This window comes from Nerophis ophidion, linkage group LG07, assembly GCF_033978795.1.
Source record: "Nerophis ophidion isolate RoL-2023_Sa linkage group LG07, RoL_Noph_v1.0, whole genome shotgun sequence".
In the NCBI taxonomy this organism is placed as follows: domain Eukaryota; kingdom Metazoa; phylum Chordata; class Actinopteri; order Syngnathiformes; family Syngnathidae; genus Nerophis; species Nerophis ophidion.
The window spans coordinates 21,652,743-21,669,515 of record NC_084617.1 but is presented as its reverse complement, the minus strand read 5'-3'; the positions used below and the strand labels follow the sequence as shown (position 1 = coordinate 21,669,515).

The following is a 16,773-nucleotide window of genomic DNA, read 5'->3' as shown; positions in this document are numbered from 1 at the left end:
CCCCTTTCATGGAGTGCGGCAACATGGGTCTGTTCGACCGCGGCGTGCAGATGCTGCTGACCACGGTGGGCGCCTTCGCGGCCTTCAGCCTCATGACCATCGCGGTGGGCACGGACTACTGGCTCTACTCCCGCGGGGTCTGCAGGAGCAAGTCCATGAGCGACAACGAGACCAGCAAGAAGAACGAGGAGGTCATGACTCACTCGGGCCTGTGGAGGACCTGCTGCCTGGAAGGTAAGACCCCCCGCCCCCGATACTCCTTCATCGGACTGGGAATCATACACCTCCATCGTTATTTCATGATGATAACTTCGTCCCACACATTTGTGCCCGGGGGGTCCAAAGTGCGGCCCGGGGGCCATCAGTGGCCCATAAGGACATTTTTTATGGTCTGTCGCAAAGTGGTTAGGATTCTAACATCAGCATGCTGTGGGGTTTTTTTTGGCAAATTTTAGCTCAGTTTAATGTTAGCATGCTAACATTAGCATGAAAGCTTTTATATTTTGGTGGTTGACACATGCTAACAATAACATGCTAGATCAGTGGTTCTGAAATGGGGGTACTTGAAGGTATGCCAAGGGGTACGTGAGATTTTTTAAAGGCCTACTGAAACCCACTACTAGAGATGAGCGGATGGGCAATTATATCATCCGCAACCGCATCACAAAAGTCGTCATCCACCCGCCACCCATCCGAACCAACATTTCATCGAAGCCACACCCGCCCGTTGTTATACATCTAATATAGACGATGCAAGGCATTAGTGAGGTTAGAAAGTGTAACTCCCTCCAAATAGCACAGACACGGTGGCTTTCTTGAACTGATTTATTTGAAGGCTTCCTTTCCCTTCAAATTCAAAGTGAAAACTGTAATAAATAAAGCAGGTTACAAACATAAAAATAATAACATGCACAGCATGCGGATCAAACATTTTACCAAGTAAAATACCAACAAATGAAAAATACCTCATTGGCCATACCCGGAAGTAGCTTCCTTACATCCGTCGACAGACCAAACAAGACACTTCAAAATAAAAGTATGCCTACATACTGTTTTAAAGAGTGCTGCTCGTTTTTCGTATGTGGGTAACAACATTTAACTATTTATAAATGGTTGTTTTCAATAGGCTAGTAAGGTAAAGTGTTGTACCTGCGACAAGTTTGGGCTACCTTGCTTCTGCAGTCTTCATCAGAGGTGTCACGTGATGTTAGCGTGACCTTGTCTGTGACGTGTTATATGGATTGTACCATCAAGAGTTGTCAGGTACAACACTTTACCTACTAGCCTGTATAAATCAACCATTTATAAATACACGTCAGTAGACTAAATGAACCTCTTCAACATAACATTTAACTATGTATAAGGTAGGGGCTGGCTACGGGGTGTTAGCCAATGACTTTGGCTGGGGGGCGGGACTTCCGGGAGAGATAGGGAAGTGACGTTGAGTACAGGAAGTGAGAGTTTGTGTTGTCCCGGGAAAAGCGTTAGAGACATGAGAGCTGTTGTGTGGTTGTATTACATCTTGTGCAATAAAGACAAGACAAACGAAGAAGTTCTATGAGCCTACATTCCTGGGATTATTACAATATATACTTCCGAATTGTTTCAACCGCCACCCGCCCGAATCTATTTAAAATCTATTTTTTCGTCATGTCACCCGCCCGACCCGCGGTTTATCCGCGGACTCCGCGGTTGTGACCGCAAACTACGCATCTCTACCCACTACTACCGACCATGCAGTCCAATAGTTTATACATCAATGATGAAATATTAACATTGCAACACATGCCAATACGGCCTTTTTTAGTTTACTAAATGGCAATTTTAAATTTCCCGCGAGTTTCTTGTTGAAAACGTCGCGGAATGATGACGTGTCCGCGTGACGTCACGGACTGTAAGGAAATATTAGCGCTGCACCAAACACGGCTAAAAGTCGTCTCTGTTCATGGCGTAATCACACAGTATTTTGGACATCTGTGTTGCTGAATCTTTTGCAATTTGTTCATTTAATAAAGGAGACTATAAAGAAGAATGCTATTGGTGGAAAGCGGTGTATTGCAGCTGTCTTTAGCACCGAGACACAGCCGGTGTTTCTTTGTTTGTTGTGAAGCTTTAACACAGAGCGTCAACCAGCATGTTTTTGGATGGGGAAATTGTGATATATATATCTTACCGGAGACATCGGTGGATTATTCGTCGTCCTGTGGTAGCTGTTTAAAAGGCAGCTGTGAACTTGGCTCCTCGGCTTCTCTCTGAGACACTGCGTGTTCACCGCAGCCATCCGACCTCGAGGTATGTCTTTACAATCTTAACAATCTCACTAAAACACTATTAAAACAATAAGCAGATAAGGGATCTTCCAGAATTATCCTAGTAAATGTCTCTAATTACATCTGCCGCCGCCCGGAGCTATCGCTTTTTTTTTTCTAGTCCTTCACTATCAATATCCTAATTCACAAATCTTTCATCCTCGCTGAAATTAATGGTCCGAATTGCTCTTACTGCTGGTGGCTCACGTTAAAAACAATCTGAATATGTGTGGAACCCTGCAACTCGTGACGTCACGCGCACATACTTCCAGTACAGGCAAGACTTTTCTATTAGCGATCAAAAGTTGCGAACTTTATCGTCGATGTTCTCTACCAAATCCTTTCAGCAAAATTATGGCAATATCGCGAAATGTTCAAGTATGACACATAGAATGGACCTGCTATCCCCGTTTAAATAAGAAAATCTCATTTCAGTAGGCCTTTAAAAATATTCTAAAAATATCAACAATTTTTCAACAAGTTTTTAGTTATTTTTATATCTTTCCTCCCACTTCCAAAGACATGCACCTGGGGATAGGTTGATTGGCAACACTAAATTGGCCCTAGTGTGTGAATGTGAGTGTGAATGTTGTCTGTCTATCTGTGTTGGCCCTGCGATGAGGTGGCGACTTGTCCAGGGTGTACCCCGCCTTCCGCCCGATTGGAGCTGAGATAGGCGCCAGCAACCCCCGCGTCCCAAAAGGGAATAAGCGGTAGAAAATGGATGGATGGATATATCTTTTTTTTCCAAATAGTTCAAGAAAGACCACTACAAATGAGCAATGTTTTGCACTGTTATACAATATAATAAATCAGAAACTGATGACATAGTGCTGTATTTTGGGGCGGTATTGCTGTGTTGGTAATGTGGCCGTGCCAGCAACTTGAGGGTTCCAAGTTCGATCCCCGCTTCCGCCATCCTAGTCACTGCCGTTGTGTCCTTGGGCAAGACACTTTATCCACCTGCTCCCAGTGCCACCCACACTGGTTTAAATGTAACTTAGATATTGGGTTTCATAATGTAAAGCGCTTTGAGCCACTAGAGAAAAATCGCTATATAAATATAACTCACTTCACACTTCACTTATTTTACTTCTTTATCTCTTTTTTTTTCAACCAAAAATGCTTTGCTCTGATTAGAGGGTACTTGAATTACAAAAACAATTCACAGGGCTACATCACTGAAAAAAGTTTGAGAACCACTGTGCTAGATAGTTATACACCTCAGTGTCATATTTTAGTATTTCACTAATGTTCGCTGTATGCATGCTATTGTTAGCATACTACTGTTAGCATGCTAGCTTCTGGGTTTTTTTTTTTTCTCATTTTGCACCAATTTTTTTATGTCAGTGACTTTTGGCTCATTTATATCAGCGACTTGGCTCAATTATGTCCGTGGCAAAATGGTTAGCATTCTAATATCAGCATGCTGGCTTTTTTTGGCAAATTTTGCCTCAGTCTCAAAAAGTTTTCATGACAAAATGTACCTGTTAGCATGCTAACATTAGTATGCAAGTTTTATTTAACTAAATGTGTACTGTAGGTATACACCTCAGTCATATTTTGGTACCTTATGCATGCTAATGTTAGCAGGTTAGATATTTATACACCTCAGCGTCGTATATCTTGGTATTTCACTAATGTTCGCTGTTGTTAGCACAGTACCGTTAGCTTTTTCTTTATATACATTGCTCAATTTGCACCATTTTTTAATGTCAATGACCTATGTCCACGGCAAGGTGATTTCAGCATTCTGATATCAGCATGCTGGCTTTTTTTTTTTTGTCAAATTTTACCTCACTGTCAAATAGTTTACATGACAAATTGTACCTGTTAGCATGCTAACATTCGCTTGGAAGCTTTATTTAGCTAAATTTGTATTGTAGGTATACTATTGGTACTTGATGCATGCTAACATTAGCAGGTAAGCATTTTAAAAACATTTTTCAGGTAGACACCTCAGAGAATATGACATTTTGATACTTGACACATGCTAACAACAACATGCTAGATATTTATTCACCTCAGTGTCATATATTTTGGTATTTCTCTAACGTTCGCTGTACGCACGCTATTGTTAGCATAGTACTGTTAGCATGCTAGCTTTTTTTTTCACACCATTTTTTTAGGTCAGTGATTGGGCTCGTTTATGTCAGCAGAAATGTCATAAGCATTCTAATATCAGCATGCTGGCTTTTTTGGCAAATTTTACAGGTATACAACTCATAGTTTAAGTGACAAATTGTACCTGTTAGCATGGTAACATTAGTATGCAAACTTTATTTGGATACATTTGTGCTATAGGTATACACCTCAGTCATATTTTGGTACTCAATACATGCTAACGTTTGCAGGTTAGCATTTAAAAAAAATGTTCAGGTACACACCTCAGAGAATATTATATTTTGGCACTTGACACAAAACCCGTGAAGTTGGCACGATGTGTAAATGGTAAATAAAAACAGAATACAATGATTTTCAAATCCCTTTCAACTTATTTTCAATTGAATAGACTGCAAAGATATTTAATGTTCAATCTGAGAAACTTGTTTGTTTTTTTGCAAATAATCATTAACTCAGAATTTAATGGCAGCAACACATTGCAAAAAAGTTGACACAGAGGCATTTTTACCACAGTGTTACATGGCCTATCCTTTTAACAACACTCAGTAAACGTTTGGGAACTGAAGAGACCAATTTTTGAAGCTTTTCCGGTGGAATTATTTCCCAGTCTTGCTTGATGTACAGCTTAAGTTGTTCAACAGTCCGGGGTCTCCGTTGTGGTATTTTAGGCTTCATATTGCACCACACATTTTCAATGGGAGACAGGTCTAGACTACAGGCAGGCCACACATTTCCAATGGGAGACAGGTCTAGACTACAGGCAGGCCAGTCTAGTACCGGCACTCTTTTACTATGAAGCCACGCTGTTGTAACACGTGGTTTAGCATTGTCCTTCTGAAATAAGCAGGGGCGTCCATGATAACGTTGCCTGGATGGCAACATATGTTTCTCCAAAACCTGTATGTACCTTTCAGCATTAATGGCGCCTTCACAAATGTGTATGTTACACATGCCATACCATCACAGATGCTAGCGTCTGAACTTTGCGCCTAGAACAGTCCGGGTGGTTTGCTTCAGAGGACACAACATCCGCAGTTTCCAAAAACAATTTGAAATGTAGACTCATCAGACCACAGAACACTTTTCCACTTTGCAACAGTCCATCTTAGATGAGTTTTGGCCCAGTGAAGCCGGTGGCGTTTCTGGTTGTTGTGGATAAATGGCTTTCACTTTGCATCGTAGAGTTTTAACTTGCACTTACAGATGTAGCGACAAACTGTAGTTACTGACAGTGGTTTTGTGAAGTGTTCCTCAGTCCATGTGGTGATATCCTTTACACACGGATGTTGGTCTTTGATGCAGTACCGCCTGAGGGATCGAAGGTCACGGGCATTCAATGTTGTTTTTCAACTCTGCTTTCTCCAGATTTCTCCAGATTCTCTGAACCTTTTGATGATATTACAGACCGTATACTATTTTAGAAATTAAGGATTATATAAATTATGAACAAGGACACAGTACACGCCACCCTGAAGTTGATGTTTATTTTTTATCTGTATGTGTTGATATAATAATAATAATAATAATAATAATGGATTAGATTTATATAATAATAGGGTGTGACTCTTTGGGCACTTTACAAGTTGATCTAATTTCGATCCATGTTATTTGGTATAATAATTCTAATGAGGCTTTTTCAAATCAGGTTAAAAAAAACCCTTCTGGTTCCATTAGGATGACCTGAAAAACTTTTTTAAAAAAACAACTGATTCTTGGGGAAAAAAAAAAAAAAAAAAAAATCTATTCTCTTGTTTTTTTAATAATCAAACAAAAAAAAAAAGAATTAATTAAAAGTAAGGATAAATAGGAATTGGAATTCGGATGTAAATCGATTTTTTCGGTGCCCTTTTTTTTATCATAATCAGATCATTTTTATATTTTGCAATAAAAATTGAATTTTATTTTTTATAAACAATTACTAGTTATTAATATACGCAAATGTACCAAAAATTGCAATAAAATTACAATTTTATGTATAAAAACAATTGATAGTCAATAAAAAGCACAAAAGTACCAAATATTAGCACCGATATTGATTCCAAGGTATCAAGAAATGGCAACGTATCGGTTTAAATGTAAATGATACCCATCCCTAGTAATTGATCCTAAATTATTATGGTCTTTAAAAAAATGTGACTTGTTGAATCTTCCTGGGACCTTGTTTATGTGAAATATTTTTATACTTTCCTCATCAAAATGGAGTTTAATTTGATGTATTAAAATTATTTCATTGGTACATAGTTTGTTAAGTATTTAAATATATTTTAGTAAAAAAAAAAAAAATCAACAAAGTTTGAAACCTAAATGTACATATTTTCCCATGCGGTCAGGATTTAAATCCTGCATTCCACTCCAGGACTTTGTGAATGTTAAGGGGAATTCACCATTATATTCTTATCAGTGACAGAGCAGGAAGGGGCTAGGAATAAAAATGTTGTATGAAGTGTCATTTTTTTAACATTTTACATGCGCTTCTTCATGTGAAACGGGGCCCCTCATGGATCACGGGGCCCTAAGCAGAACACTTGATCTGCGTTTAGGGAGGGGCCCTACTATCATCACGCTCCTTGGGTTCATTTTGGGTACAAAATACAAAAACTTTTAACTTTTGGGTGGACATAAAAAAATAGATTAAATTCAAATGCTGAATTGAAGCCCAGCATAGTTTTGTTCAGCGTCCTCCCAGCCCCATAAAAATATTTGACTTATGTGAAACAATTTTTTATATATTATTTGACTCAGACTTGAATTGAAATAAGTGCATGTTTTGGACCCGCTTCACAAAATAAACCATGTAAATATGTCTAGCTGTGACAAAGTCAAGGGGATTTTGCCATCATATTGTTATTTGTGACGGAGCAGGAAGGGGCTAGCACACAAAGCTCACTTTCATTTAATAGCTGACATTTTACATGCGCCTCTTCTTGTAAAATGGATTACACACAGCCCGTGATCTGTGTATAAAGAGGGGCGGCCCTGTAAAATGGCTCATAAAATATAAAAAGACTGTAACTACAGAAGAGGGATTTCGAGCAAAGGTTCCTCCTTGGCATGATTGCTAGCCAAATTAATATACAAATAGTTTGTAAATATACATGTCCTGCTTTATTTTTGCATTTGTAGTCCTTGTTGCAACATTTCCAATCGCGTTCTTTGAAGAAGTAACACACTTTGGACAAAGTAAATGAATGAAAGTGAAATACCCCACCTTTTTGAGATCTGGATGACCTTTAACCCCGAAGAGGAAGTTGTCTATCGTACGACACACGGCGACATCCAATGATTGACTCGGACGCTCGTCTCGTCTATTTCCAGATTGTCTCTGAAAATGAGAGAAGCTTCGCACTCGCATGACGAATAAAACTTCTCTGACAGAGTGTGTGCGTGTGTTTGCGCACGCGTGTGTGTGTGTGTGTGTGCATGCGTGCGTGCGTGCGTGCGTGCGTGCGTGCGTGCGTGCGTACGTGCGTGTGTGCACTGTGCTCATAAACAGGACAACAGGAAGTTACCAAAAGAGAGATGACTGACCCAACCTACACCGATATACTCTTTCAGTCGTACTTCTCTTCAAAGTCAACCCTCAGCATAAAAATAACTACAAAAAAAAACACCTCCAAAATGTTGAGAAAAGAGCAAAAATATGCATAAAGTAAGAAGAAAAATATGTTTTGTACATTGTAAAAACAAATATAATGCACTAAATATATAAAAAATATTTTTTAAATTATATATATATATATATATATATATATATATATATATATATATATATATATATATTCTAAATGCTTCACAGGATATGGGATTTAAATTTATTTACAAACGTTTGTACAAAATAAATAAAAATGTCCCCCAACATTTTTAATTTGTGCCGCGCCCTCTCAAAAGCACAGGAAAAACATTCCCCAACTGTGCAATAACATATAATAATAATGCATTTGTCTGAAAGGAATATTGCAAATGGTCTGTTCCAGGCTCAAACTGTGGCCATCATGAGGAAAGACTGCAGCTTGTAAATGTGAGACAACTTTGGTTGTTTTCACACTTGTGTTTAATATAAAGTGTTCCACTTCTCTCTAACCATCCTCAGGGAGAGAGGGATCACTCGGACTAATATCTGGTGGCTCTAAAGAAGATCTTTGGAGCTATCACTTCATTACTGGGCTCCTTTATGTCAGCGATTGGGCTCAATTATGTCAGTGACTGGGCTCAAGTATGTAAGCGATTGGGCTTGTTTATGTCATTGACTGGGCTCAATTATGTCAGCGATAGGCCTCGTTTATATCAGCAACTGGGCTCATTTATGTCAGCGACTGGGCTCGATTATGTCAGCGATTGGGCTTGATTATCTCAGTGACTGGGCTCAATTGTGTCAGCGATTAGGCTCGTTTATGTTAGCGATTGGGCTCATTAATGTCAGCAACTAGGCTCAATTATGTCCGCAATTAGGCTCGTTTATGTCAGCGATTGGGCTCATTAATATGAGCGACTGGGCTCAATTATGTGAGCGACTAGGCTCAATTATGTCAGTGACTGGGTTCATTTGTATCAGCAACTGTGCTCAATTATGTCAGCACTGGACTCGTTTATATCAGCGACTGGACTTGTTTATATCAGTAACTAGGCTCGTGAAGGTCAGCAACTGGGCTCAATTATGTCAGAGACTGGGCTCATTTATGTCAGCGATTTGGCTCAATTATGTCAGGGACTGGGCTCGTTTATGTCAGCGACTTGGCTCATTTATGTCAGCGACTTGGCTCATTTATGTCAGCAATTGGGCTCGTTTATGTCAGCGTCTGGGCTCAATTATGTGAGCGAATGGGCTCATTTATGTCAGCAACTAGGCTCAATTATGTCAGCAATTAGGCTCGTTTATGTCAGCGATTGGGCTCATTAATGTCAGCGACTGGGCTCACTTATGTGAGCGACTAGGCTCAATTATATCAGTGACTGGGTTTGTTTGTATCAACAACTGGGCTCAATTATGTCAGCACTGGACTCGTTTATATCAGCGACTGGACTCGTTTATATCAGTGATTAGGCTTGTGAAGGTCAGCAACTGGGCTCAATTATGTCAGCAACTGGGCTCAATTGTGTCAGAGACTGGGCTCATTTATGTCAGCGATTTGGCTCAATTATGTCTGCGATTTGGCTCAATTATGCCAGGGACTGGGCTCGTTTATGTCAGCGACTTGGCTCATTTATGTCAGCAATTGGGCTCGTTTATGTCAGCGTCTGGGCTCTATTATGTGAGCGACTGGGCTCATTTATGTCAGCAACTAGGCTCAATTATGTCAGCAATTAGGCTCGTTTATGTCAGCGATTGGGCTCATTAATGTCAGCGACTGGGCTCACTTATGTGAGCGACTAGGCTCAATTATATCAGTGACTGGGTTCGTTTGTATCAACAACTGGGCTCAATTATGTCAGCACTGGACTCGTTTATATCAGCGACTGGACTCGTTTATATCAGTGACTAGGCTCGTGAAGGTCAGCAACTGGGCTCAATTATGTCAGAGACTGGAGTTATTTATGTCTGCGATTTGGCTCAATTATGTCAGGGACTGGGCTCGTTTATGTCAGCGACTTGCCTCATTTATGTCAGCGATTGGGCTCGTTTATGCCAGCATCTGGGCTCATTAATGTCAGCGACTGGGCTCACTTATGTGAGCGACTAGGCTCTGTTATGTCAGTGACTGGGTTCATTTGTATCAGCAACTGGGCTCAATCGTGTCAGCACTCGACTCGTTTATATCAGCGACTGGACTCATTTATATCAGTGACTGGGCTCGTGAAGGTCAGCAACTGGGCTCAATTATGTCAGCAACTGGGCTTGTGAAGATCAGCAACTGGGTTCATTTGTATCAGCAACTGGGCTCAATTATGTCAGCACTGGACTCGTTTATATCAGCGACTGGACTCGTTTGTATCAGTGACTGGGCTCGCGAAGGTCAGCAACTGGGCTCAATTATGTCAGCAACTAGGCTCATGAAGATCAGCAACTGGGCTCAATTATGTCAGGAACTGGGCTCGTTTATGTCAGCAACTGCCTCGTTTATGTCAATGACTGGGCTCATTTATGTCAGCAAAGGGGCTCATTTATGTCAGTTACTGGGCTCGTTTATGTCAGCATCTGGGCTCAATTATGTCGGCAACTGGGCTCAATTATGTCAGCAATGGGGCTCATTTATGTCAGTTACTGGGCTCGTTTATTTCAGCAAGTGGGCTCAATTATGTCAGCAACTGGGCTCAATTATGTCAGTGACTGGGCTCATTTATGTCGATGACTGGGTACATTTCACATAATAATTTCTGAGCTCTAGTTTCTTCTGTAAACCACGGGGTGCGCTTTTTTGGAGCCTTTTTTAACTTTAGCGGTGCTATGTGGTTTCGCGCAGGGCGTCGTTAAAGATGTTAGTGAGGTTATCAATAGAGCCCACATACTTTGGGAATGGTGCCATTACCGAGGGCAGTAGGTCAGCAAGAGTTGTCGTTGTGGCTGTATTAATGTTGCGGCTGCTATAGCAGTTATTATTATTATTAGTTTGACGAACATGCGTCTGAACCTCGAATTTTATAAGGTAATGATCAGACAATACTTTAGTATACGGGAGTATCGTAACTTTGGAAACGGTGATGCCCCTGACAAGCACTAGGTCTATCGTATTACCGTTGCAATGCGTGGGTTCATTTATTATTTGTGTGAGACCACAGCTATCAATTACAGTCTGGAGCGCTACGCACGGTGGGTCCGATGGGGTATTCATATGGATATTAAAGTCCCCCATTATGATTATATTATCGGCGTGTGTCACTAGATCAGCAACGAACTCTGAGAATTCATTAATAAAGTCCGAATAGGGCCCTGGGGGGCGGTAGATAACAGCCAGGTGTAGAGGCAGCGGTGTGACAGACCTCATAGTAAGCACCTCAAACGATTTATATTTATTATTTATGTTAGGACTAAGGTTAAAGTTTTCGTTGTATATTAGTGCAACCCCCCCACCCCTTTTGAGCGGACGGGCAATATGCGCATGTGTAAAGTTAGGAGGACATGCCTCATTTAGCGCAAAAAAGTCGTTTGGTTTAAGCCAGGTTTCGCTGAGACCGATGACGTTAAGATTGTTGTCTCTGATGATATCATTAACTAACAACGTTTTAGGAGACAATGATCTTATGTTTAAAAAACCTATATTATAGGTAGTGGGCTGTTTTAGGGAGTTTTTGATCAAATTATCCGTAGTAGCAATATTAATAATGTTGTGTTTATTACGCCCAGTGCATTTAGTATAGTTACGACCATATCTAGGAATTGATACGACAGGAATTTTCCGATTGTTTGATTGTTGCTTTGATAAACTGCACGCATCATGGTTAGCCACCTCAGTAACGGGGATTTTCCGATTGTTTGTTTGTTGCTTTGATAAACTGCACACATCATGGTTAGCCACCTCAGTAACGGGGATTTTCCGATTGTTTGTTTGTTGCTTTGATAAACTGCACGCATCATAGTTAGCCACCTCAGTAAAACACATGTCTAACTCCGAAACACTCAAAGCAGAAAAAACTTGTTCTAATTTAACAGACTCCTTACCCAGACCAGTAGTCTCGCATTTTCCATCTAAATCCGTCTTCGGGATGGAGGAAAGTGGTGGAAAGTGGAAAGTGACATTTACGTCAGTGACAAGGCTCAATTATTTCAGTGACAGGGCTCAATTATGTCAACGATTGGGCTCGTTTATGTTAGTGACTGCGCTCAATTATGTCAGCAATTGGGCTTGTTTATGTCAGTGACTGGGCTTATTTATGTCAGCAACTGGGCTCAATTATGTCAGCAACTGGGCTCATTTATGTCAGCAACTGGGCTCATTTATGCCAGTGACTGGGCTCATTTTTGTCAGCGATTGGGCTTATTTCGGTCTGCGATTTGGCTCAATTATGTCAGTGATTGGGCTCGTTAATGTCAGCGACTGGGCTCAATTATGTCAGCGACTGGGCTCATTTTTGTCAGCGATTGGGCTCATTTATGTCTGCGATTTTGCTCAATTATGTCTGCGTTTGGGCTCGTTTATGTCAGCGACTGGGCTAATTTATGTCAGCAGCTGGGCTCACTTATGTCAGTTTTTGGGCTCGTTTATGTCAGTGACAGGGCTCGATTATGTCAGATTGGGCTGTTTTTTGGTCAGCGATTGGGCTCGTTTATGTCAGTGATTGGGATTGTTTATGTCAGCGACTTGGCTCATTTATGTCAGGGACTGGGGTAATTTATGTCAGCTACTGGGCTCAATTATGTCAGTGATTGGGCTCATTTATGTCAGTGACAGGGCTCGATTATGTCAGAGATTGGGCTCGTTTTTGGTCAGCGATTGGGCTTATTTATGTCAGCGATTGGGTTCGTTTATGTCAGCGATTGGGCTCAAATATGTCAGGGATTGGGCTCATTTATGTCAGCAATTGGGCTTGTTTATGTTAGCAATTGGGCTCAATTATGTCAGCGAAATCATTAAGAGTAATTCATCAAGAAAGCCAACATTCTGTTCATCAAGGTTGTCTTAGTCATGTTTTAATTCATAAAAATCCTCTTTGTGTAACTTCCTGCTTGCTTCTTCAATGTTTGCACCACAGCCTACCTGCCAACGTGACCTTTGCTCTTCCTGCCTGCCTGTTGAAGTTGCTGTGAGCGTGTTTGATTCCCAGCAGTTGTGTTGTGTTGTTGTGTTGTGTGGGGAACTAATCAATAGTGCTCTTGTGTCCACACACAGCGTGAAGCCGCCAGGCAGACACCCCCAGCTAGCGCCTTGCTGACGCTAACGTCAGCAACACTGCATTAGCCATCTCTTGCATTCCTGTCTATACTTCTGTCAGTACACTTCAATAAGTACACTGTGCACTTTGTCCCTGACTGTGTGAATGTTGGAGTAAGTATGCTATTGTCATCTCAATATTTACATTCTGCTTCTCTCCTTTTTATTTCATGTTGCAAAACGTTAGACTGCGTCCCAGTAATGACAGTGTACTGCATTCGAGCATTCGTCTCAATGTCAACGCACTCAACACTCAACAAGACTAAGTATAAGTACTAAGTATAAGGCACTAGTGCACTTAAAAGACCAAATATACATGTAAGTATTAAGTGTAAGACACTAATGCACTAATAGACTAAGCATAAGTATTAAGTGTAAAGCACTAGTGCACTTAAAATACTAAATATAAGTATCAAGTGTAAGGCATTAGTACACTTAAAAGACTAAGTATAAATACTAAGTGTAAGGCACTAGTGCACTTTAACAACTAAGTATAACTATTAAGTGTAGGGCACAAGAGCACTTAAATGACCAAGTATAACTACTAAGTGTTAGACATCAGTGCACTTAAACGACTAAGTATAAGTACTAAGTGTAAGGCACTAGTACACTTAAAGCACTAGTGAACTTAAAATACTAAGTATTATTTGTAAGGCACTAGTACACTTAAAATCCTAAATTTAACTACTAAGTGTAAGGCACTAGTGCACTAACAGATTAATTATTAGTATTAAGTGTGAGACACTAGTGAACTTAAAACACTAAGTATAAGTACTAAGTGTAAGGCACTAGTGCACTTAGTAGACTAAGTATTATGTGTAAGGTACTAGTACACTTAAAATACTAAGTTTAAATACTAAGTGTAAGGCACTAGTACACTTAAATTATTATTTTTTTTTTAAATTAGGTAAAACGGTGATGTGATGAGGTGGCGACTTGTCCATGGTGTACGCCGCCTTCCGCCCGATTGTAGCAGAGATAGACACCAGCGCCCCCCGCGACCCTAAAGGGAATAAGCGGTAGAAAATAGATGGGTGATGCATATTGATAAATCACATTGCACGTGCTAAATAATTATATTTGCATCTTTTCCTCCCAGTTATTGTAGACGTTTGGATGATCGGCATGTATACAAAACCCAAAACCAGTGAAGTTGGTATGTTGTGTAAATGGTAAATAAAAATAGAAATCCTGTTTTAACTTATATTCAATTGAATAGACTGCAAAGAGAAGATAGTTAAGGTTCAATCTGAGAAACTTAATTTTTTTTTGCAAATAATTATCAACTTATAATATAATGGCAGCAACACATTGCAAATAAGTTGGCACAGGGGCATTTTTACCACTGTGTTACATGGCCTTTCCTTTTAACAACACTCAGTAAACGTTTGGGAACTGAGGAGACCAATTTATGAAACTTTTCAGGCGGAATTATTTCCCATTGTTGCTTGATGTACAGCTTAAGTTGTTCAACAGTCCGGGGTCTCAGGTGTGGTATTTTAGGCTTCATATTGCTCCACACATTTTTAATGGGCGACAGGTCTGGACTTCAGGCAGGCTGGTCTAGTACCGGCACTCTCTTAATATAAAGCCACACTTACATAACATGTGGCTTGGCATTGTCTTGATGAAATAAGCAGGGGCGTCTATGATAACGTTGCTTGGATGACAACATACGTTGCACCAAAACTTGTATGTACCTTTCAGCATTAATGGTGCCTTCACAGATGTGTACATGTTTACCTGTATCTCACCTTTTTTGTAAGGGGCGCTGGAAGCCGGCAGACCCGTCAGCGATCCTGTTCTGTCTCCCTGTAACGTTTGTCTGATTTTGAATGGGATTGTGCTGAAAATTTTAATTTTCCTGAAGGAACTCTCCTGAAGGAATAAATAAAGTACTATCTAATTTAACCTACACCTCCATACCATCACAATGCTGGCTTTTGAACTTTGCACCTATAACAATCCGGATGGTTCTTTTCCTCCTTGGTCCGAAAGACACGGCGTCCACAGTTTCCGAAAAAAAAAACTTGAAATGTGGATTCATCAGACCACAGAACACTTTTACACTTTGCATCAGTCCATCTTTGATGAGCTCGGGCCCAGCGAAGCCAACTGCGTTCTGGGTGTTGTTGATAAATTGCTTTCACTTTGCTTAGTAGAGTTTTAACTTGCACTTACAGATGTAGCGACAAACCGTAGTTACTGACAGTGGTTTTCTGAAGTGTTCCTGAGCCCATGTGGTGATATAATTTACACATTGATGTCGCTTTTTGATGCAGTACCGCCTGAGGGATTGAAGGTCTGTAATATCATCGCTTACGTGCAGTGATTTCAACAGATACTCTGAACCTTTTGATGATATTACGGACCCTAGATTGTGAAATCCATAAATATATTGTTATAGCTCTTTGAGAGATGTTGTTCTTAAACTGATTACCTGCTGATGTCCTTGTGCTGGTCTGTTGACATACTTTAGTACACCCTGGTCTCACAAGACATGGCAAAGTCCACTCTGGTCTGACTTAAAAGTATGGAAAAAATCATTTTCAATCAATCAAAGTTATGAAGCGCCTAAATCAATTTAATGAAAATATAAGAAGAAAGTTGCAACATTGCAAAGATGTTCGCAAATTGCCCTCAAAAAAGTCAAGATTTTATGAGAATAATATTTTTTTAAACTATTTATGAGAATAACATGAGAAACAAAGGATTTATGAAAATTACATTGAAATAAATATTCATGAGAATAACATACAAAAACCTAAAACGTGTTGAGAATATCACCCAAAAAACTAATACATCATGGGAATAACGTGAAAAAAACTTAATTGTTTATGAAAATAATAGTACTAAAAATGTATGTATGACAATAACACCAGGAAATAATTTCTGAGACTTAAGACAAAAAACAAATCATTTATGAGGTCGTACAATCTTTTTTTCATGGGACTATTAATGACAGAATTTAAGAATGAGGTGAGGAAAAAACAAAATGATAATTACATAAGAAAAAGTATTCATGAGAATAACATGAGGAAAAAATATATACGGTATATGACAACACAAGAAAAAAAAACTAATCAACGGATAACAGCATTGTATTTTTTATGAAAATAACATGAGAGAAAAAAATAACTCCTAAGAATAACATGAGAGAGATAAATATTTATGAGAATAATATTGGGAAAAAACATCATAATTTATGAGGATAGCATGAATAAAACAAATACTTTATGAGAATAACATGGAAAAAAATAATCCTTTATGAAAATAACATGAGAAAAATTTTTATGAAAATATTTTATCAGAATAACACAAAAACAAATCATTTATAAGAATACACAGTCTTTTTCATTAGAATATGAAAAAACAAGAGGGATTAAAATGAGGAAAAAAGAAAATGAGAAAAACATGACGAAAAATATTCATGAGAAAATTATATATATATGAGAATAACACAAGAAATAACTAACAATTGGAGAGTAACTTGATATGAAAAAATAATTTATGAGAACAACATGAGGAAAAAAACA

The 16,773-nt window shown here is 39.4% G+C and overlaps 1 protein-coding gene across 1 annotated transcript in view; it reads left to right on the top strand.

The window, feature by feature from the left end:
- The first annotated feature begins 8 nt into the window (after positions 1-8).
- cacng2a (calcium channel, voltage-dependent, gamma subunit 2a) overlaps positions 9-16,773 on the top strand; it is a 130,298-nt gene continuing 113,533 nt past the window's right edge. The window contains exon 1 of the mRNA XM_061905638.1: positions 9-234. Within this exon, the coding sequence (XP_061761622.1) occupies positions 9-234 (226 nt within the window). The remainder of the gene's footprint in view (positions 235-16,773) is intronic.